Consider the following 24715-nt stretch of genomic DNA (forward strand, 5'->3'; position numbering starts at 1 on the left):
AAGGGGACGATATCCACCAAGTCAGATGTCTTTTGCAAGTTGGAGTTAATATAATCTTGTGACGCATGGGAAGTTGTTGAAAGGACCATTGGATGAATAGCATCCATTGTAGAAGCCGCATGTAAAAGCGGGCGAGGGGAAGAAGTGTTATGGCAGCAGCCATAAGACTCAGTACTTTCAGAGCAAATCTGGCCTGAATTTTGTTGCTGAATAGAATCACTTGGACGTGTCTTTGAATGTCCAAGATCCTTTGGTCTGTCAACCTTGCTGAAAGTTGTACGGTGTCCAATCTTGCGCCTATAAAAGTAATATATTGACAAGGCGACAAGGCAGATTTTTCGAAATTTATAGAAATTCCTAGCCCTCTGCAAGTCTGAATGGTGTAATTTCTGGCTTGGAGAAGCTGATGCCTGGTGGTGGCAGTGAGGAGCCAGTCATCTAGATATGGAAACACCTGGAATCCTTGACATCTCGGGTGAGCCGTAACCACTGCCATGCATTTGGTGAACACTCTGGGGGCTGTAGTGAGTCCAAAGGGCAGGGTTCTGAATTGGAAGTGACTGGTCCCCAGCCGGAAGTGGAGAAATCTTCTGGAGCATCTGTGAATTTTTATGTGGTAGTATGCATCCTGAAGATCTATCGAGCACATCCAATTGTCCTTGCCCAGAAAGGGCAGAATGGACTGAAGCGTGACCATCCGGAATCTTGATTTCTTTACAAACTTGTTGAGTTTGCTGAGATCTAATATTGGTCTCCAGTCTCCTGTCTTTTTTGGAACTAAAAGAACCTTGAGTAGATTCCGGATCCTATTTGGTCCGCTGGGACTGGCTGGATGGCTCTTTTTACTAGCAGTTTTGATATTTCTAGTACTGCTAATCCCTTAGACCGGGTGGAACGTCTGGAAGGGTTCCCTTTTGTTGAATTGGGGTTTGAATAAAGGGAATTTTGTAACCCTCGGATATAATTGACTGTACCCATTTGTCTTGAGAAAGGGAAAGCCAGGCTATTGGGTACAGCGACAGTTTTCCCCCGACTGCCTCTGAAGGCGGACAATCGGGCAACATCTCAGGGATGCTGGAAGGGTTTATCAGAAAGAGGCTCTCTGCTACCCTGATTCTGTGGACCACCTCTGCCCCTAGGGCGGCGTCTATTATTGTTACCCCCTCTGCCTCTGGGGGTAAACTGACTTCGTGCGTCAGGCATGACTCCTTGAGATTTGTGGAACCACATTTTCCCTCCCTTCTGTCCTTTGGGGTAAGGTCTAGAAGGGGTGGAGAAACGGACTCCTACGGCAGAAAGAGTCTTGCCATCTTGTTTGCATCTAGTCAAAGTGTCTTTCACTTGAGGACCGAACAAGGTCGAGCCATCATAGGGGGAGTTTGTGAAAGATGCCTTGAAGGGGTCTGCAAAATTACAAAGCTGCATCCAGGACTGACGCCTTAAAGCCACTTCTGTGCCTGCGGCCCTACTCGCTCCATCGGCTGCATAAGAAATGAGCCGCATGGAGGAGTTAGCAATGGAGTTAAGGATTCCTAGCTGTGAGCTAATCTTATCCTGAGACCCAGCAGCTGACGGATCCTGTAAAACTTCTCCCAACTCTTTAAGAACATCTCTTTGAAGGCGGGTGAAGTGGCATAAGTAGTTCAGCGATCTCATAGCAAAAGTCGCTGAAGAAAAAATCCGCTTACCGTACCTGTCCATAGTCCTAGAATCTTTATTAGGGGGATGGACAGGTACTGAAGGATCAGCTAATTCCTTCTTGGTGGAAGCAGCCACCACCATGGCATCAACTGGGACACCCTTAGTCAAATATTTTCTATCTTGTGGGGCAGTAATAAATTTTGAAGGTCTCCTAGGGATAGGTTCCACCGAATCTGGAGCCATCCATGCCTTCCGAGCCACTACCTCCATGAGAGGGTCGAAAGGCAGAGACACCCAGGAGGTGGAGGGTCGAGATCCGACCGCCTCCAGGTATACTGACTCGTCCTCGGAAGGATTAAGGGAGGGCCAGTTCCCCCTCTGTTTAAGGATTTCAAGGATGTCTGAAAATGAGACATCCTCAGAGGAGACATCCCTCCAACTCATCCAAGTCAGTATCTGATGTAGTAGACTCAGGGGAGTCTAAATGTTTCCTCTTACATGTCCTCTTACACGGGGGTTCTCCTGACGGATCAGGAGAAGCCTCGGAAGAGGAAGATATTCCCAATGGGGAAACCTTAGGCGTTGGATCTCTGGGTCCGGGAGCAAGAGAGTGGAAAGAGACATCAGCAGGCACTGTAGTGGGAGCAGCTGATGGAACTGTCTGTTGACTAAGCCCAGGGGCTAGTACACTCCTCATCACCTCGAAGGCTCCCCCGTCAGAGAGACCAGAAAGTTCCCTCTCCGAAGAGATAGGAACCCCAGGCCTCACCGAGAGGGAAGGCTCCGAGGCAGATGTCGGGGCCGAGCTCACCAACGCCGAAGCTCCGAGAGGGAGAACGGGGTCGGACAAGGGTCCGATGCCACTCGCCCCTCGGAGCCGGCGAGAGACTAGACGCTCGGATCCCTCCAATGAAGGTCTCAAGGAGGAAATCGAAGCCGAGGACGACGGAGCCGAAAGGGGTGGTATCGGCTCTGAAGTCACAATGGTACCGGTTCCGAGGAGCTCCGGCTCCGAACTCTGTAAGAGAGTCGGAGGAGGAATGCTCGGTGGATGTGATATAGCTACCGTCTGTTGAGATGGGCTATGGAGTATTTGGGCCAATGCCTGAGACTTTAATAGTCTACTCACCACTCTCTCAAGGTCGTGATCAGATAGCCTGGATGACCGAGAAGATCGGCTCCGATGGCTCTGCTCCGAGAGCAAAGGTGATCTCAGAGCCAAATGTATGGATTCCACTGAAGGGGATCGAGATCTCTTTTTTGAGATCAATGGAGCCATCGGAGCTGAAGATACGTCGGCTCCAGCCGGAGCCGACACTGAGTGTCTGGATCTGGTAGTATCGGCACCGGATGGAGCCGATACTGAGACTGGCATGGAAAGATCGGCTCCGGCCGGAGCCGATCTCGAGCCTGGTGAGGAAGGACCTGAAGCTGACGGCTTGGACGCTTGAGCCAAAGGCTTAACAGGTTTCGAGGGCTTCCCCGGCACCGACTTAGTCGGGGAGCTCTCGGGCTTTAATAAGCCCCTTAATATGAGTTTATTTTTTCGTTCCTGCAGGACTCTTGGGCTGAAAGCATGACAGATAGCACAAGAGTCCTGCAGGTGCGAAGGTCCCAGGCAATAAACACAAGAAGTGTGACTGTCTGTCAGAGACATCTTCTGAAAGCACGAGTCACACTTCTTGAAGCCTGAGACCTTAGTGTCCTTCGACATAACTGTGTCGATGAACAACAGTAACACAATCACACACAAAAAACACTCAGTCCAACAAATTAAATTAAATTAAATTAAATTAAATTAAATTAACCAGGGAAAACACACAGTCACACACAAACAATCCCTGACAGGAAAAATTTTGGGAGGGGAAGGCCTAAGGCCTGACTAGGGACAAGGGAATATTTAGTCAAAAAGAAGGGAACACTGACAGGAATAGGGCTAAGGTGAGTTGATAATTAACAAAAATATAATATTAATATATATATATATATATATATATATATATATATATAAAGTTAAAGGGGGGTAGACGAAAAGTCTCTGAAAAGTTCACTTACCAAGAGCTGGTAAAAGAAGGCACCTCGTTAGCGAAGCGGGAAACGAGATCTGAGTAATCTCCGCCTTGCATCATGGGATGTAGGGTTGCCTCGAGCTGGTAAAATTAGCTCTCGAGCTTAGCAAGTGCCGAGTCGGAGCCGAGGATCGGCTCCGAACCCATCCAGCAAGAATGAAGGCGAGATTGACAACTTAACATTCCATAAGGTTTAGGGTAAGTGTTTGCATAAGTATTTTTATACCCCCAAGAAGACTTCAAAGAATTTTTCATCAGCTAGACAGCAACTTTTAGAGGTGTGATGGGGATGAAAGGATTAACTGGGAATGTATTTTTTTGGAGTGTAATGAGTTAGCAGATTTATAAAACTCCCTAAGTGCACTCTGTCAGAATTAATGGGAAAAGAAATAGCTGTAACTAAGGAAATTATTTTGAGCAGGGACACATGATTTGACACAGGAATTGCCTAGACATATTAATGCCTTTCTGCTGGCTGCCAAAAAGCAATTACTAGAGAATGGAAATCACAATCTAAATGTGCTGTATTTCGAGTTTTTAATATTGTAAAAGAAATAAAAGAATTAGCAGAGGGTCTTTGGAAAAGGGAGGGAAATAAATGGAATTTATGGAAATAATACATGCATACTAATGTTCAGGAGGAGGAAGAGTGTGGCTTAAGGGAAGGCAGGAATTGAGAGATTTATGTAATGTTGGACTGAAAGACAACTGTTATATAGAACTAGGACATGTCATGTATAAAGTTTGCAACTGGAAAAATGTTAAAATGGTTTGTTTTCTCTTCTATCAATGTACATATGCCTATGTCTTAAGTGATATTTTAATAAAGGTGTTTAAAAATGTAGAAAAAGATGTGTTAATGTAATTCACAAATTATTTTAATTCACTTACATTTCCTATCCCCGTGAAAAACAAACCATCTATATAGCAGTACTTTGTCACTGCATTCTGAATTTAAGATATGTTTTCTTTCCCATTCATTCATTATAATATTAGGTAAATGGGGGTTACAACTGCCACCATTGCCACTCCTTTTATATGATGAAAATACTGAAAGTTAAAAATTAAGAAATTACTAGTAAGAGCACCACCTAATAATATGCAAACAACCTCTAGCATCCTTGTCTTCACTCAGATGATATGCATAACAAATTCTTGAAGCATTTCTAAACGTTCATCACAAGGAATTAGAGTACAGAGATCTACAATATCCACAGTTACTAAAATTATATCTCCTTTATTAGATACTTGTTGCTAACACTCTAAAAATGCCAAGAGCCCTTTAACTATGACACAGATTCCCCTAATACTTGCTTGATAATGTTATCAATGAGAAACAATGGCTCTGTATTAGACCCACTGTTTGTGACAATAGATCTAAAACAAGGGTTTATTTTTGTCCTTATGAATTTTAGGAATCCTAGACATTGTAGGTAGTTTGGGGTTCTCAGCTTTTATAAAACTCAATCAGTTCATAAAGTTGAAAACTGAAAAATTAAGCAGAAAAATCTTTATTTTCAACTAATTCCTTGTTTTCCATCTTTTAAAAGGGACTTAATAAAATAGCCATAATCATAAATGTTGGCAATACTTTTCTGCAATCACAGAATAGTGTTTAAGTCTAACTGATCTCTGAAGACAAGAAATACATGGCAAATGAATATGAGCCACTAAATATACCGAACTAATGCAATGTTGATAAAGGGATATGAAATAATAAAAATGTCAAGAAGTGTCTATACATGATTGCCCTAAGCACTTAAAGGTGTGACACAATGATGGCAATGGACCAGCTAAGGCTTTCCTAATTAATATACCACTACAGATGAAGCTGACTGGAATGAAGGCACAAACAAAGTGTGTATAACTCAAATGCTATGATTCACTAGTACAGTGATCCTACCAAAAAAGATTTACAAATATAAAGAAATGTGTTTATTTAGTAGTTTATGTAAAGTGAGCAAATGAAAAATGCTAATGTACAGACCTGCCAGACTAGAAAAATTGCTGAAGTGAATTTCCAAAACAGATAATAGCAGCTACCACAGTCATGAAGTTTAAGATGTCACAAAACAAGAATGGGAGAACCCTAGCGGCAGGAAGACAACAAACACAGAAGTAAAGCAGAAGCTGAAGACAGTGCAGTAAGTATGTATGGAATCAAATAACTGGATAGGATACCACTGTTCTTACAAGCACATTTGCATTTGTTTATTACCACAGCTAAACAGAATCCTTGCTAATAATGAAGAAAATTAAGAGGTCAAGAGTCAGAACTGTAGCTCTTATCAGTAAAACAAAATGGAAAAGCACTGAGGATGACACTAGTATATGGTCTGTTAGTTTATGGTAAGGAAATGCCAGAGAAAGTTGTAGCAGGTGCATAACTATTCCCCATGAACAATTATCCCTTCTGCAACTTTTCATTCTAACATCTTAAGTCTTACAGTAAGTCTCTTTTTTCATACACTTCTCTATTTATGTAAAACTGCTGAATGTTATATCCTATTTACACATTTGGAGTATTTGATGGTTCTGGCCACATTCATTCATCACTACTATACTCTTCTCCATAACACACATGATGGGACCTCTGTCATAAAACTGTACTTCCTGCTATATCAACTTAGTACCTGGATACAAGATCTGACTGTAAAATATAACTTCATAATTATCATTAAGATATTAATGAACAGGCTATTTGTGTCACATAAAGAAAAGTCACTGTTTCAATTTACCTTTTAGTCATTTCTGCTATCTGATGTCCATCTTTATGCCAAATAATCATTGAGTCACTTAACACATTGAAAAACTGGCACCAAAGCTTCAGATGTCCTGAGGCATCAGAGAACTGTTCGGCTCGGATCTTTCGAATTACTTGAGGAGCTGTGTTTAGAAAAATGCAAACCGTCAAGAAAATGTAATAGTGTTGATATTTCTGATTATTATTAAAACTGTTAGAACACAAATTTAATCACGACTGGCAATATTCATTTTTATTTTTCTCCAGAAACACAGTAAAATGTAATTAAAATGACATACTGTTTATTGTGGATGAGAACATTTTTAGTCTTATTTCAGAAAGGAGTATTAATACTATTCAAAGTGTAGAGACTGTTTTAAGATTAAAAGTGATCATCACAGCTATCGACAGAAGGGGGATTTAATTGACTTAATATTTCAACTGGGAACAGTTATCTTAGGCTTTGCTGTGGTAGTCGTCTCTTTACTAGGTCATCAATTGGCCACTTCCATATACATTTGTTCCTCAGTTGATCTCCTGAACTCAAGTTAGTGACATTTAGGAACACAAGCAATATCATAGTAAATGATCTAGTTCTTTTATGTGACTAATTTCTTCACTGGATTTGAAGTACTGAATATTGCAAAAGAGATACACTCCTCCAAAAACGGGAGACTGGTCTGGTGGACCCCGGCCATAAATAAGCTATACAACAGAAGGAGGAAGCTACTACATGACAGAGCAAAATCGCAAAAAGGGAAGGCATCTCTGATCAGTATTAGCAAGAAACTTCGATCCCTCATAAAATCATCAAAGGCCAGTTTCGAAAGAAAAATTGCCCTAGACACTAAAGATAATCACAAGGCCTTCTTTAGTTATGTCAGGAATATGGGTGGAAACTCCCAAATATGCTCTGAATTGTTGCATAACGGTACAAAATATACCGAACCTACAGACATAGCCAACATCCTGGCAGACACATTCAGCGCAAACTTCTCCCCCCATTCCCCCCCAAAGGAGCAAATGCCTATCCCAACTGAATGTAACCTCCCTGACATCACAGATGCACAGGTGAAAGCTGCCCTCTCCAAAGCAAAAAACACAGTATCTATGGGACCGGATGGTGTTCCAGGCTGTGTCTTACACGAGCTCCAAGAAGAACTGAACCCTCACATTAAGTCACTGTTCAAACTTAGCCTTACTACAGGATATGTACCCAAAGAATGGAGTACAGCTACAGTGGTCCCACTCCACAAAGGTGATGCCACAACGGACCCCAGAAACTATCGCCCCATAAGCCTGACTAGTCTGGTCTGTAAAGCTATCGAGCGTATTATCATGGAACTCATAAACAAAGACATTGGGAGCCTCCAGACACTGGACCCTACCCAATTCAGCTTTGTTAAGGGCAGATCTTGCCTCTTAAACCTAGTTGATTTCTTTGAAACAGTTACCAAATCCATAGATGAGGGCAAGGTAGTCCACACAGCCTACCTGGATTCGCAAAAGCCTTCGACACAATACCCCACTCGGGCATCATAAATAAGCTTACCAGCTGAAATATCAACCCCTATATCACAAGATGGGTTGCAAACTGGCTCAGAGATAGAACCCACATGGTCAAAATCACAGGTGCCATGTCCGAATCCAAACCAGTTACAAGTGGCGTCCCACAGGGCTCAGTTCTGGGACCTCTCTTGTTCGGTATATACTTCTCTGAGGTTCAGGCTAACACGGGGGGATTATGGCTGACAAAGTTCACAGATGACTGCAAACTGGGGGCCATAATCGAATCTCCAGCTGACACAAGCATCCTCCAAAAGGGTCTCACAGAGATGGATGCTTGGTGCCAAAGCCACGGCCTCAAGCTAAATGCTAAAAAGTGCATAGTCATCCCCTTTGGGAAAAACAAGGTGCCCACAAATTACCACATAGGTGGTAATCCATTAAGTACAGAAGAAGTAATTAGAGATCTGGGGACCAACGTAGATAGTAATCTCTCCTTTGATAATCACGTTGCCAAAGTGGTTAGAAAGACCTTCTATATAGCCCACCTTATCACGAAAGGGTTCGCATCTAGATCAAGAGAGGTCATTGTGCCCCTCTACTCGTCACTCATCAGGCCCTTAATTGAATACAATGCCCCTTTTGTGATGTACCTTACCCGACACCGGCAGCAACTGGAGAGACCCCAAAAGTACCTCACCAAGAGGATCATGGGCTACAAACAGATGTCCTATGCAGCTCGACTAAAGAAACTCCAGCTCTACTCAGTTGCTTACTGCCTACTCAGAGGCGATCTATGCCTGACGTACAAAGCCATGTCAAACCCAGAATTAATGGACATGCTCCACCTCAAAAAATCCAAGTCCCTTAGAGCTACATGCTCCAGGGACCTAAACCTCAGCACAAAAATAAATAGGACATGCTAGAGGGACAGATTCATTTCCCAGAGGCTCCCCTCACTCTGGAATAGAATCCCAGTTCATGTTAGACATAGCCCCTCGCTGACCCTCTTCAAGCGAAATCTAGACGCGTGGATGGGAAATCGCAAATTCACCCCTGGGATCTCTTCTGTGTCCCTGCTAGACAGAGGCACAGTAAACTAATCTTAAAAGGGTATCTTCTGTGACCTACTTTACAGAGGCACAGTAGGCTAATTTAATAGGGAGGCGGAAGCCAAATACACTCTGGCTAGGCTTATAAATGCCCTAGGGCAGATAGCCTAGTATCTACCTATGAACCTAAGAACTGGAAGAGGGATCTTTGGAAAAGGGAAGGAGCAAATTACATAGAAATAAATGGAATTTGTGGTTACACTACATGCAGAATAATGTTCAGGAGGAGGAGTAAGGTTTAAGAGAAGGCAGGAATTGAGTGATTTATGTAATGTTGGACTGAAATACAGTGCCTCACAGCCTATAATCAGGCTATTATGGATAATGTTAATCAAATTACTGCAATGAATGCAAACTTGTCTCTACAAGTACCTTTAAGTCATAATTTGACACTGGGAAAACAAAAATGCAGGTTAGATCATAAGTAAAGATATATTAGTCTCCATGACAACAAACTAATGTTTGATGAGCACTAACAGATGCAGGAAGGAGTGTCACTGTAAACAAACATGTCTATTAAAAAATAGGTTTATTGGGCATCATATAGTTTATCATGCAGAAATCTCAGCCACATTTCTTCTGTCGTGTTCAAACTGGGTGCAGAACCTCAACCACATTGTTGATAGGTGATGTAATCCATCCAGTCTATCAGAAAGTATTTTTTTTCCCTCAGAATGTGAAACTACTTACATTTTTGCAACTATAATTGACCTTATTAAGCAGGGAGATCAGCAAAAAAGCTCAACAGGACACTGTAGTGATCCTTGGTGGCAGCCCCCTGATTTTGCACAGTGTAAATATGCCTATTCTGACTCCTGAGTAAGTATATAAGTCTGAATTAATCTTTGACGCTGATTAAACTTTGCATGAATGCTATGGCTGCATTTATTCTCCAGAAAAACAGGTCACTGTATGAAAAGATTTTCTACCCTACACAATTTAAAACGAGCCTTAATTACCCTTGTTCTGAAGACATCATATTCAGACCTTTTAAATCCTAAGAATTAGTGACCTATCCATAGTCTATTTTTTTGTTGGCAAACTTATTTAGAAAGTGGTCTTTGTACATCTTGAACCCAAGCTGAGTTATTATAACTTATATGCATCATTTGAGTCTGGCTTCAGGAAGAGAGAATACTGAGACAGTTCTTGTAAGAGCAACTAATGATCTAGTAGTGAGAATTCAATGCTGTTATTTTATTTCTTCTTCCGTGATGTCTTGGCAGCATACAGAATTGTGAGTGTTGAGAATTGACTGAAGTGCATGGGTACCCACTGTAATTTATCTTTCTCAGCCCTTGAGTGGTTTGTTTCTTACTTCTCAGTTGAAACATAGAGACATTTGGGGAAATAATTCTCCTCTGCATTCCACTCTGTAGTGTGGGATGCCACATGGCTCCACTTTTGTTCCTATGTTGTTCACTACATGTAGGATTCCAATGAGAGATTTGAAGCATCACTGTTGCATACATGATACTCAGTTATATCTCCCTTACACAAGGAATGAATGTTGTCACTGTCTTCTTTAGACAACAGTAAAGAGACCACCTCTGAATGGATTACAGGCAACTGTTAGATGCTGAATTCAAGCAAGATTAAGGCTATGACCATACATACTATCTTAAGGCCTTTCATAGCTTCTTTTTGCTTTCTGCTACTTTTTATAGGAAAAGAGTATGCTTATTACTTATGTCATAAGTGAGGATTTCAGTCATTATTCTTGGTAATCACCTGTCACTTCAGCAGCAAGTGACATATGTAATATGGACATCTTATTACATCAGGAGCATTCAGGAGTGGCCTTAGGTCAGCTGGTGCCCTAGGCAAAAGGGCTCCATGGCACCCCCACCACACTACCCAGTGCCCCCATCCTGGTCTACCTACTCAATTAAATACAGGAAAAGTGCCCCTGCTAGTGCGGTGCTCTAGGCGGCCGCCTAGTTGGCCTATGCCTAAGGCCGGCTATGGCAGCATTACTTGAATTAAGTGTTTGCTTACATCAGATGACCTCTTAAATGTGTGTGCATTGGTTTCGTCATTTATGGGTAACAGCAATGTCCTTTACCTAGGACTTGACACCTGTGACCTGGTCAACTGCACTTGTGCTCTGCAAATTGTACTGACTACAGGTCTGAATATAATATACTGCTACTAATGCATGAGACCCTACATCACACTGGGTCCCCACTACACAAAGTAGTAGCTAGTGTTATAACAGCCAACAGAACCTCTCTGTTTAGTAGATAAAATTGAGCAAGTGATTCTTGTGTATCAGTGTGAACATTCTGGTCAAAGCTATTTTTTGTATCTAACACCATACTGTAGAATTAATTATCTTATCTGGTAAGATATGAGCTCACTTTGAGGAGAGGTATTGTAATGATTCTAATTCATATTTACTGAAATGCTTACAATATAACATAACCTAAACTAATTATCTGATTTATCACAGAGTTCTTATTTTTGTATTTTTTGTACCAAGCCTAGACTAAGGTTTGTTTACATAAGCTGAACCTGAACTGAATTAACAGGTAGCATAATTAGGAGTGTCAATTCAAAAAGCTGTGTGACAGAATATGAAAATGGATTTGAAAATTGACTCTCCGGCTGACATGGACATTCTCCAAAAGGGCCTTACTGAGACGGACACCTGGTGTCAAAGTCATGGTCTCAAGCTAAATGCCAAAAAATGCATAGTCATCCCGTTTGAGAAAAAAATAGCACCCATGAATTATCACATAGGTGGCAGCCTCCTTAATACAGAAGAGGTAATAAGAGATCTGGGGACCCAGGTAGATTGTAATCTCTCCTTTGACAATCATATTGCCAAAGTAGTTAGGAAATCCTTCTCTGAAGCCCATCTAATTACTAAAGGGTTCGCATCTATAAATAAAGAGGTTATAGTGTCCCTCTACTCGTCACTCATCATAGAGTACAATGCCCCATTTGGGATGTACCCCACAAGACACTTCCAACAGCTGGAAAGACCACAAAAGTACCTCACCAAGAGGATTACTGGCCTCAAACATATGTCCTATGCATCTCGACTGGAAAAACTCTGGCTGTACTCAGCGGCATATCGCTTACTCAGAGGTGATCTCTGCCTGACTTACAAAACTCAGAATTGATGGACATGCTCCACTTAAAGAAATCCAAGTCACTGCGAGCCACTCGCTCTAGTGAGCTAAACCTCGCCATAACAATAAATAGAACATGCTGGAGGGATAGATTCCTATGATGCCATAAATAAAGTTGAACATATGAATAGGGATGATTTATTAACTTACAAATCTAACAACACACCGGCCACTCAATGTATCAGGTTCACTACTACATATGGCAGGAATTCAGACCATTTAATTCAAAGCATTCATCGACATTGGAATCTTTTACTATATGATAATGATCTGTCTTCTATTATCCCCAATAAATGTCAGTTTTCTTTTAGGAAAGGTAGGAATCTTGGGAGTACATTCAGTCATTACAAACACGTACATGATACTAGAGGTCTGGAACCTATTCAAACCACTTTGACTGGTACCATTCCTGTGGGATGCTATCCATGTGGACATTGCATTAATTGTAACAAAATATCCAAAACCAAAGAATTTACTAGTAAGAATTCCCCCACTGTATATGATATTAAGTTTTTTGCCAATTGTAGTTCTGATTGACTTATCTATTTAGCTACATGTACTTGTGGGGCTTTCTATGTTGGCCAGACGTCTAGGCCTATTAGACTGAGAATCTCAGAGCATATCAGCAACATTAAAAAAGGTAGAATACACAATGCTTTATTTAAGCATCAACTCAAACATCCAACAACATCTTTTCTTTTTACTATTATTGATAAGATTCATGGTATATTAACCAACAAAACTGGCTGGCATTCTCTATTAAATTCAAAAGAGAAAAAATGGATTATTAAGTTAGGTGGTCTTTTCCCACCTGGATTAAATGACAAATTGTAGCTTTAACCAATCACCTTCTTGTGCAGTGTATTTAATGACAGCTCTGTTTGTGCTTATTTCACACTGAAGAAGGCTGTGTATAGAGTACCAGCTGAAACCGGTCTGTGCAGTTTTGCTGTCTTTTTTGCAATAAATAATATTATCAACTTTATACTGGGTCGTGTTATGCTGGCTTTTTTGTTTTTGATTCAGTCTTATCCTGAGCCGTGCAGTTGCTTCCGTGCAAACCTTTTTTTTTTGTTGCTTCATGAGGGATAGATTCCTGTCACAGAGACTCCCCATGCTTTGGAACAAGATTCCTAACTACATTAGGCAGAGCCCCTCACTAACACTTTTCAAGAGAAACCTTGACGAGTGGATGGGTAACAGAAAATACACCCCTGGGATCACTTCATTGGCTCTTCTTGACAGAGGCTCAGTTAATTAATCAATGGGGTAGCGAAAGCTGACAAACTCTGGTTAGGCTTATAAATGCCCTCGGGCAGATAGCCTAGTACCTACCTATGAACCTATGAACCTAAGAGAACTTGCAATCAGTACTAAAACCTGTGATTAATAGTTCAGTTTTTGATACATTTTACTGACTCTCATGTTGAGATTCTAAATTCAAATCAATCTTATGAAATATGCATATAAATAAAACTATTCCTTTAACAATTAGTCTTCATCTACAGACTGTCCCAACTTATATAAAAACAAGTGTTAACAAAAATTATTGTCAAATGCAGACAATAAGAATGCAATAATTTCTGTTGGAAAGTACAGTTACCATAAATGTAGATGCTCGAGTGTATTCACTGTTGCAGTCATCACTTGTGGGTTATCCCTGCTGGGTAGCCCTTAGCTGGCCTGAATACCAGAGTAAAGGATTTCCCTCCTGTGTCGGCTGTTCAGAGACTGTGGCTGACATCAGGTCATCAGGGCTATAAAGGGTGACAGCTGACGCTATTACATCAGTTTTTCTTGCCCCCAATAGTCAGAAGCCCCTAACAGGATATAGAAAAATGGGGGGGAAGGTGGGAGGGAAACAGAACTGCAACAGTGAATACACTCGAACATCTACATTTATGGTAAGTGTACACAACTGTACTATGTTCTTCATGTTTCACTGTTGCAGTCATCACTTGTGCGAAGACTTCCAAAGCTGAGGAAGTGGATGGAGGCATGTTATATAGGTTAAGGGAATGCTAGTATGCCCTGCAGGATTGCAGATGCAAATCCTGCCCTGGATTTGGAGAATGTAGCCAGCTGGTAGTTTCTAGTGAAAGTGTGGATAGATGTCCATGTAGCAGTCTCCAGGATATCCTTGGTAGGAATCCCTCTTGGGAAGGCTGGGGAAGTAGAGGCTGTTCTAGTGGAGTGAGATCTGATGGATTTAGGAGGACTCTTTCCATGGAAGGCATAGCAGAAATGTATGCAATGACAGATCCATTTGGAAATGGTCTGCTTACTAATGGGTTCCCCTCTGCCCCAGGGGTGAAAAAAACAGGAGCTGGTTGACTGATTTGGTCCTGTGAAGGTAAAATCTCAGTTGTCTGTGTACATCCAGGGTATGCAGAATTTTTTCTCCTTTATTGGTAGGCTTTGGGAAGAAAGTAGGTAGGTGAATGGTCTGGCTGAGGGAAACCTCAGAGACCATCTTAGGCATAAAGACGGGGTTGGTTCTCAAAGAAACCCTGTCTGCGTGGAAAATGATGAAGGACTCAGTGGCCATTAGGGCCTGGAGCTCAGAAGTGATGGCAAGCAAAAGAGCAGTTTTCCAAGAGACGTACTTGAGATCTGCTGAGGATGCTGGTTCAGAAGGGGGTAGTCAACTTTTCCAAAACAAAGTTTAGATCCCAAGCTAGAGTAGGTGGCCTTCTATGCAGTCTGATGTGAGCTGCACCTCTGAGGAATCATTTTAAGAAGTTCTCAGAGAACAAGGGCTGCTCTACCTGGACATAGGCTGAGATAGCTGCAGCATGAGTCTTGATAGAGGAATAGGACAACCCTTTTGCTAGGAGCTCTGACAGGTAGTCCAGAATCAGTGGTAAAGTGGCATAGACACTGTCTGTGACTTTGTTGCTGCACCAGCAGGTGAACCTTTTCCATTTTGCTGAATAAGATTTTCTGGCGCTGGGTCTATGGGCCTCCTTAATAATGTCTAACACTTGCTTGCTGAGGGCTCCAGTGTTATCTGCCTTTGAGGAATCAACCATGCAGTTAACTTGAGAGTGGCCAGGCCTGGGTGCAGTAGCTTCCCTCCTTGTTGAGTGAGAAGGTCTGTGAAGGGGGGTAGGAGGATGGAAGGGTACCTGCTCAGACTGAGCAACATGGGTACCAGTGCTGCCTCGGCCAGTCTGGAGCAATTAGGATAACCCTTGGCCCTTCCTCTCTGATCTTGAGCTGTACCTTGGGTATCAGAGGCAGTGGGGAGAAAGCGTATACAAACAGACTGCCCCAATGAAAGGAGAGGGCATCCACCCTCCAAGCCTTTGGATAAAACTCTCTTGATAACCAAAATAGTGGAAAAGTGCCTAAACAAAACCAATAATCAATAAAAAGGCACTGGATGGGCAGCTCATATTCAAAAAGTTGACATTTTTATTGTTCACACTTCCAGCACACTGAACACACTCCAAGACAAACCATACTAATGCTTTAACTTAATCACCGCATTTTCATCCTAAACTTCATCAGATGAACACTCATTATGGCCTACAATAGACCCCACATTATTTTTTTAATATTTTGCCATTTTGATGGTCTCAGCACTGTTTGATGTAATTGTGTTTTCTACAGGGACCGTATAGTGGTTCACAATGTTAAATCTTACAATCAGATTTTTGTTTATTAATATCGACTCAGCACTGTTGAATTTAGTGTAGTTCTTTTGTTACAGGGGCTGATATTGTCCATATGTTAGAATTATCTGGATTTTAACAGTTGGTGTTGATTCAACACTACAGACTGTTTCACAGGGGCTGATATTGTCCAATTCCTTTTTGGGTTGTAGTCCTGATATACCCAAATAATGTGGGGTCTACCGTAGGCCTCTGATGTGGGTTTAATGTGATTATCTGTAGGTTCTGGCAGTTGGCTGAACCATTTCAAAACATACTGATAACAATTGATTGGTTGCTGTGTTTTTGACCATTATTTTGATTGCGGCTTATCATCCTTATTGGATTAATATTTGATTTACTGTTATTATTGCTGCATTGTTCTGGTACCAACATTGTAATATGATAACTCTATTTTTAATTTTGGGCCATGGATTTTGCTTGATTTAGAAGGCTGTGGTTGACTTTTTCCAATGGAGGTATCTAATATTTGTGGGGGCTTGCCTCCGATCGTGATGATTTAGCCGTTTTTGGGCTGGGAACAACTAACCGATCTGGAAATGGTACAATGTTACCATCTATGGATTAGATAGTTGTGAAACACTATTTTCTAAGCTCAATAAGAATATGAGGTTTCTTCGAAGTAATGTCTGGCATTACAAGCTTTTAAAAGCATATATCTAGACCTCCATCAACAGATAAATAAACTATGTTGACATGATAGATTCATACCCCAACATGTCTGACACCTCTAAAACAAAATTCTACTCCATATCAAACAGAGAAGCACCTTTGTCTTTTTCAAGTTACATCTAGATAATTGGATGGGCAGCCTCAAATTCTTCTGTGGTCTATCTTGTATTGCCCTTCTTGAGGGTAGTAGGAACTTTTGAATATGGTTTACTGGCTAGGCCTGTAATGGACTGCAGACTGATCGCCTATTACTTCCTAAAGGACCTATGAACCATTAAACATTTTGGATAAGATATCTAAAATATATTATACAATGACTGGCCATTAGTATTCAAAAGGTTGCATGCTGATTGGTCAGCCCAACCAACGTGCCCATTGTAAATCCAAGCATATGCCAGCTAAAAAAAGTCCAGTCGCCCAGACTTTCTTCCATTAATATATACAATAAAAAATGTACTTTTCTTTCATTTAAAAAAAAAATAAACTCACAAAACTGGAGACCCAAACGAACAAGAGACACAGCATAGAGAAGAATAAAAGGATAATCAGGTAAGTTACTCAAAATTAAAGAAACATACCTGATTATCCTTTTATTTTCTGTGTCCCATCTGTCCTGTACGTTAAAAGCATACCAGTTTCTTTTTTAATTTTTTTAATTAAAAAAAGCAACAAAGATCTTCCTTTCTCTGTTGCTTCCTTTACACAGCACTGGTGTACTGTGAAAGCATGGGAATGCAAGTCCCATACACATGCAAAGTACATCAGCAATGCCCCAGGATACCAAGGGAAAAGTAGAAGAGCACCACGGTTCCATTATACAAAGACATTATTTATGCAAAGTAAGTAATTTTCTCTTAAATAATGTCATTGTATAATAGCAAAAACCAACTCAGTGGTTTGGTATATTGAAGATTTACCCACAGTTGGCTTTGTTTAATCACTCAGGCTTCGGCCTCGTGATTAAACCACACCAACTTTAAGTAAATCTTCAATATACCATACCCACGTTGTTGGTTATTGCTATATTAGCAGAACTTATGAATCACTGAACATTTTGTATTAAACAGCTAAAACATATTACCAAAACTAAATAAACTTATTAAATATGATTAATATTATGAATATGTTTTAACTTTTCAAAGTCTTATTTTCATACTGTTCAACATTCTTAGCATATGCCAATATTTATAATTTATACTTTCACCTTAACGTTTTCATTTTATTATACTAATATCATTGTCATAGTTGTAAAATATTAAGTTAATAAAATCAAGTAAAGAAGGATGAAAAGCTTCTTCCAGTTTCAATATACTTCTTTCTATCAGGATATGCATCTGAACAGGAGTGTCTGATTAATTTTTAATTTAAGATGAAATAGAAATAATAAATACTATCCCAAGAATTTATTAAAGGCCCTAGTGCAAGTTATACATCTTGCTCTAGAAAGGCCCTTTCAGTGACACATGCCCATTTGTAATTCAGCAACATGCTATCCATGACAAGGTTGGAACTCAATATTAGCTAAATTGACATGTTTCCTGAATTGCAAGTACTAACATGATGTGCAGATCATGGCTGATCTGCATGTTGTGGTAGTATACTGCTGCTTGTGAAGTCAATGGCATCCACCTCCAGTCACTCTCTCACACACACAGGTACACAATCACATACATGTATAACACACACACACACACACACACACACACACACACACACACACACACACACACACACACACACACACACACACACACACATACAGACACACACACAAGCACAGAGTCCCTGTACCTGTCCTTACCCTCCCATGGTCTGCCTACCTCAGTAATACCTTAGCACCATTATGGCAAGTATGACTTAGGCCCTGGTGGTCTAGTTTATCCCCCCACCCTCCAATCCCCATTATGATGTCAGTACCATTACATTTTATTGAATTGCTTGGATGTGTAGATGGTTTCCTGGGAGCAGTAACAGGGAGAGATGTCCCTCCACTGAATATTTCATTAACATTCATCATGGCCACAGGGCCAGCCCTTTGCAGTGCTGTACGTCTTTGTGTTAGTGGACCATAGAGCATCATGCAAGGGTACTTACTGAATACAAAAAACATACTGTGATGTGTACATGGCACTGTATATATTGCAGTAAATTTAAGAATCTGGGCCCATTATATTTAATGAAAATAAGCTTATAAGCCTACTCAGAGCCGATATCTGCCTAACATACAAAGCTATGTCAAACCCAGAGTTGATGGACATGCTCCACGTAAAGAAATCCCAATCCCTCCGAGCTACACGCTCTAGGGACCTAAACCTTGTCACCACAATAAACAGAACATGCTGGAGGGATAGATTCCTATCTCAGAGACTTCCCATACTCTGGAACAAACTACCTATCTATATCAAACAAAGCTCCTCATTAGCACTTTTCAAGAAAAATCTTGATGATTGGATGAGAGATAGGAAATTCACCCCGGGGATCACTTCTGTGGTTCTGCTGGACAGGGGCACAGGAAAATAATTTTCTTGCATGGCAAAAGCCAGGGTACCATTTTCCTAGGCTTATAGGCCCTAGGGCAGGCATGGGCAAACTACGGCCCGGGGGCCACATGCGGCCCGTTAAACGTTTTGATTCGGCCCGCCAAACTTTAAAAAATTTAATAAATTTTAATAATTTTTTTAAAATTTTCACGCTGTCGGGGCTGACGTCATCACGTGCGCGATGACATCAGCACCGTCAGGCTACCAGCCAGTCAGAATTGAGCTCAAGGAGCTCACATCATCATTTCCGGCTGGCTGGCGGTTAAGTTAACAGTCAGTGGGAATGCAACGTGTGGAACAGAAGAGGCTGACTCAGCGAGCCCAGAAACGGAGCCGGGCCCAGGATTAATGGCAGCAGCAGCAACATGAGGATGGATTGAACAGAAGACGCCGAGCACTACTCGGGGTAAGAGAGAGAGAGAGTGTGTGCGTGTGTGTGTGTGTGTGTGTGTGTGTGTGTGTGTGTGTGTGTGTGTGTGTGTGTGTGTATGCAATAGGAAAGAGAAAATGAGTGAATCACAGAATGCATGTGTGTGTGTGTGTGTGTGTGTGTGTGTGTGTGTGTGTGTGTGTGTGTGTGTGAATGATCGGAGAGAGAAAGTGAGTGAATGCAGGTTTGAAAGGTGAAGTGTGTGTGTGTGTGAGCGATCGGAGAGAGAAAGTGAGTGAATGCAGGTTTGAATTGTGAAGAGTGTGTGTGTGTGAACGATTGGAGAGAGAAAGTGAGTGAATGCAGGTTTGAAAGGTGAAGTGTGTGTGTGTGTGTGTGTGTGTGTGTGAGCGATCGGAGAGAGAAAGTGAATGAATGCAGGTTTGAAAGGTGAAGTGTGTGTGTGTGTGTGAGCGATCGGAGAGAGAAAGTGAATGAATGCTGCTAGAATAGATTCACCCAGCTTAATTTGCCAGAAGGTTTGATTTTCATCTACAAATGAAAAAAATATATATTTAGACTTAAGCATGCCTGAAACCGCTTCTTTATTTTTCTGCAGTAGGCAGTGTTCTTTTTTAAAACACATCTCTTCCAGTTGTATGACTAAATGTATCTATCTTTTTTGACTAGATTTATTATTCTTGCCACGCTATTGGTTCAGCTTACTTAACAATACAACAAGAGACACCATCTTTTCAGTTCCAGTTCATTCTTTTCTTCTACTAAGCACTGTAGCACTCTGCCCTGTGTCACATTAATCACTTCTGGGGAAATCTGGATATGATTTCACACGATAAATAACCCAATCCATCCCTGAATCGGCACACTCTTGTAAAATGTTATCAGGGTCTGCCTTAGGCTGGGATGACTGATTTACTTCTTGCTGGACCTGTGCTTGTTTAACTTAATAAGAGCTGTGATCTTGCTATGGATAGCAAGTTGACTGCTTTATCTATTGCAACTCAAGCTGATCATTTTGTAGATATTCATGTTTTGTTCTGAAATCCTTTCTTCTGCCTCTTGTAATGTCTATGTTGCACTCGTTGCCTACAGCCATTAATTAGCATTGGAAATATTCTTACTACTTTTTTATAGATTTACAATCAGAAGGTTACTCTGACAAGCTTATGATCTACTGGTCTTCAAGAAGCAGGATTGCCATAATCTTACGTTAGTATTTTCTACTTCCCAAACAAATGCATCAAGGTTATTTTTTGAAGGAAGTTAATTATTAAGTTCGTCGTATAGTAAAGAGGAAGTTTATTTCAGAATCTTGAAAGGCATTATATACTAATATACTATATATTTTTATATTAATGATATTTATTTGCAGTATTAGCTTCCTTGCTTATTTCATTTATTATTTATTATTTATTATACAAGGAATATAATTTACTAAAGTCAGGAAGGTGTAACAAAGAACACATACATCTTTCTTGTTGTGTGCAAGGGGATAATGATTTGAAAACAGCACAAAGGTAATCTTTATCCACTATTGGCCAGATGCATTTTCTTTGGATGTGGTGTAGATTTCAATGCTATTTTAATGAATGTAGAGAAGTTTTAATGCCAACTCTATTTTCATTGTGAGACAGTTTTGCTTTGTTTAACAGAGATCTATTGGTGTTTGTGCATTGTGCAATAAAGTGTAAAAATAAAATCCAAGTCATTGTAGAAGTAAAGCATGCAAATTTTATGTTAAACAGCATACAGATTTGTACCTATTTTTCATGGTCCTTGTCCAGATTTTTGATGTTTCCAGGTTGTTCCGGCCCCTTTGTCAAATGTTAGAACTCAATGTGGCCCACGAATCAAAAAGTTTGCCCACCCCTGCCCTAGGGCCAATAGCCTAGTACCTACCTATGAACCTATGACCCTATTAGACCAAAGAACTTGCACAAATGATTAAATATCTTTCCCAAACTGGTTTAACGAATCACTTCAAAAATATGTGTTCCCAATCAGCCTTTAATTCTTTACTGCATCTCCAGCATTTATTAAGATTTTTTAAGCATTTTAGCAATCTTATATGAAGCATAAAGAGTCCTATGAATACATTTCCATAAAGGCATTTTTCAAAAAGAGGTAACAGTTTTGTTAGGAAATCTGATCACTATTTTTTAAACTGGTCTAAGAAGTTTTAATTACACAGTTCCAGTGTGAATCTGAAATAACTGTTTTATATAATAAAATATTCTCTGAGATTCAGAAAGACCCCAACTGTGAGAGGTAAGAGCTGTGGTCATAAAGGGATGTTTTCATGACCAAGGGAAACACAAAGAACTCATTATCATCTATTTTGCATGCCTCTTAATTGTCAGTAACTACCTCTAGTTCAAATCAGCACTTTCCTGCAGTAAGCACCTCTGGCAGTCCATGCAGAGAGTTGCCATAGGCACGCCATCCTTATTCACTTTTCCATATACATACAGACATTCAAAAGAAATACACACACACACACACACACACACACACACACACACACACACACACACACACACACACACACACACACACACACACACACACACACACAGACATACACACACACACACAGCGAGATTATCTCTTAGCTGTCTGTGAGTTAATATAATGCTCCTGATGCAGCCTCTTAATTTTGCCAATACCTTACAGTCACTCAATAATGTCAAACGTTTAGTGTGATTTGAAGTATTAATTTAAAACTTCCATTGGTGTCATACAATGTTCCTCCAACTTTGACATGAAGTCCTCAGCACAGCCATTTACTGGTATGTATCCCATCACAGGCACACATCCGTTCCTCTCATCTAGCCCTGATTTTAAAGAATCTTCCTGACATTGCCTCTTATACATGCCCTGTCTGTTGCAGTCACTTAATAATGTCAGACATTATGTTTCATAATTCTTGTGGTTTAACAAACAGACAGCAATACAACCCCTCCTCAGTTATCAGAGGACTAAGACTGGGGTTTAATAATAAGTTGCTTTCTTTGTCAAGGGTGCAGGGTTTGAAACTTTTACCCAATTTAAACTTTTTTTCAGTGAGTTACAGTAATATGTTAAGAGTATCCCTGGAGTCTAGTGGTAACACAAAGAACCAAAACTTAACTAAGAAACTGTTTTGTGCTGAGTGTACAGGGTCTGAAGCTTTTTCCCTTTTTGTATTGTGGCTTACTGTAATGATGTACATCCTTGGTGACTACTGGTCCCCACCTAGACCCTATACTTCTTTTGTGTTGCCAAAGTGTTGTTCAAAGTATCTCTGGTGCTTAGTGTCACCCCAAAATATTGCAGGATTTGTTCGTAGTTTGGGGGAGGTTAGATGTATAACACCACCCACATATATTCACATATTCATAAACGCACATACACACACCCCACACTCACAGACATGCTCACTCATACACCCATACGTGTGCACACACACACACACACACACACACACACACACACACACACACACACACACACACACACACACACACACACACACACTTACAACCATTAATCCCTCTGCATACACTTAAAATCACTCATCCCTCTGCATACACTCAAACATGCAAATACACACATGCACAGCCCCCACCACCACTACCTGTCTGCTAAACTCCCTGGCACTTGCCTCAAACGTGCTCTCTCCCATTGAAAGTAATAGGTGAATGCAAACTTTTGTTTGTGTTCATTAACATGGCTGGCCAAGATAACTTATACAGCTGAGTGGTTCCATGAATCACTCTGCTGCTTAAATGCCTTATTGCAGGCATTTATGGGGGAGAACACATGGCTAATTAACATAGGCCCTTAGCTCCAGAATGCTGCATTTGCATTTCCAGTAGACAACACTGTGGTAGGGCTGTCTCTGAATGAGAAATGCTTACTACAAGCAGTAAAATGGGCTTACTGCTCCTGGGAACCTTTCTACATCTCTCTCACTGTACAGATTCCATAAACAGGACTCACAATTTAATTTTTCTGTTTGGCATTAAAATATAATGCAATATAAATCTTACAAAGTTATTCTTATCTGAGTTGGGAATACCTTTTGTTTCTGATATATAATATTTCCTTCAAACCAAATATCCAACCACTCTAATTTACTGAAACTAAACTTATGTTGTAAGTTTTTGTTTTCTAAAGTTAAAATATTTGTATTATCCACATACTTAAAATAATATTTTATTTTATTTGTCTTTTTTTTACTGAGAAAGTCCAGCAGGGCAAGGCCCATTTTCAATGGAAGCACAGGGAGAAAAGCTCATATAAGTGACGTTTACATTTCCTGTTTCACTACATATGATAAACAAGAAGTACATACCAATATTAGTATACAGAAGAATAAATTCTGATGAGAGTAATTATGTTTCTCAGTATCAATTGCACCAATAAGCTCTAAAATGTTATACAGAAGAAATTTGGAAAACAACCTAAATGTTAACCAAGAATGTATATAAATATAGTTTTTAACTATGAATGTAAATAAATACAGTATTTAAAAGTTTTATTATATTATTTGTGTTCTTTGACTCTGCTAGAGCATGCATAGTGTATTGAAAGTAATCAGCTAAAATTATAGTCATTCTATTTTTTATTAAATTTGATTGTGATTTTTGAATGTAAATATGTTTCTCTGCAAATGTGCATATCTTTCCAAACTGCATTATATTGTATAGCTATGCAATAAGCAGCAAAGTACTGTTGTGTAAGTTGCACTTAGATGTTCAAATTCCTCACTGCTGCAGTAGCCTTTTAGGCTGTACGGGTTGTGTTTTACCCACGACACAATACCCAGACAGCTTACAAGCTCTGGCTCCCTGCCATGCTTCTACTCTGACTCCTGAATGGTCAGTCCTGATGAGGGAAAATCGGCAGAGAGAGTAGAAAATCTTCAGGACTTTCTTGCCTAAAAGTTAAGATGTAGCGTATTCATCCTGAACTAAAACAAGAAATAACCACCAAACAATTTCCCAACAATAACTATATACAATACTAGAAGGATGGAGGGTGGGTGCAACTGCTGTAGCAGTGAGGAATTCCAACAGCTACTGTTACAGGTAAGTCCAACTTACACAATTGAATTATGTTCATTATTTTCACTGTTACAGTAGCCTTTTATGCTATGTACATTGATTACCAATGACTATCCAACCTAGGAGGAGGAAGGATATGGATCCAGGAGAACATGAAGAATGGTCCTAGCAAAGCCCGT

General features: G+C 40.3%; 1 protein-coding gene across 2 annotated transcripts in view; it reads right to left on the bottom strand.

Annotated features, from left to right (window-relative positions):
* The window catches only part of ALPK3 (alpha kinase 3), a 1816810-nt gene that overhangs the window by 682524 nt on the left and 1109571 nt on the right, over nucleotides 1-24715 (bottom strand). For both annotated transcript variants that reach the window (XM_044057338.1, XM_044057337.1), the window contains one exon: nucleotides 6449-6596. In XM_044057338.1, coding sequence (XP_043913273.1) covers nucleotides 6449-6596 — 148 coding nt within the window. The remainder of the gene's footprint in view (nucleotides 1-6448; nucleotides 6597-24715) is intronic.

The sequence above is a fragment of the Protopterus annectens genome, chromosome 15.part0 (assembly GCF_019279795.1).
Source record: "Protopterus annectens isolate FY-2018-M chromosome 15.part0, PAN1.0, whole genome shotgun sequence".
Taxonomy (NCBI): Eukaryota; Metazoa; Chordata; order Ceratodontiformes; family Protopteridae; genus Protopterus; species Protopterus annectens.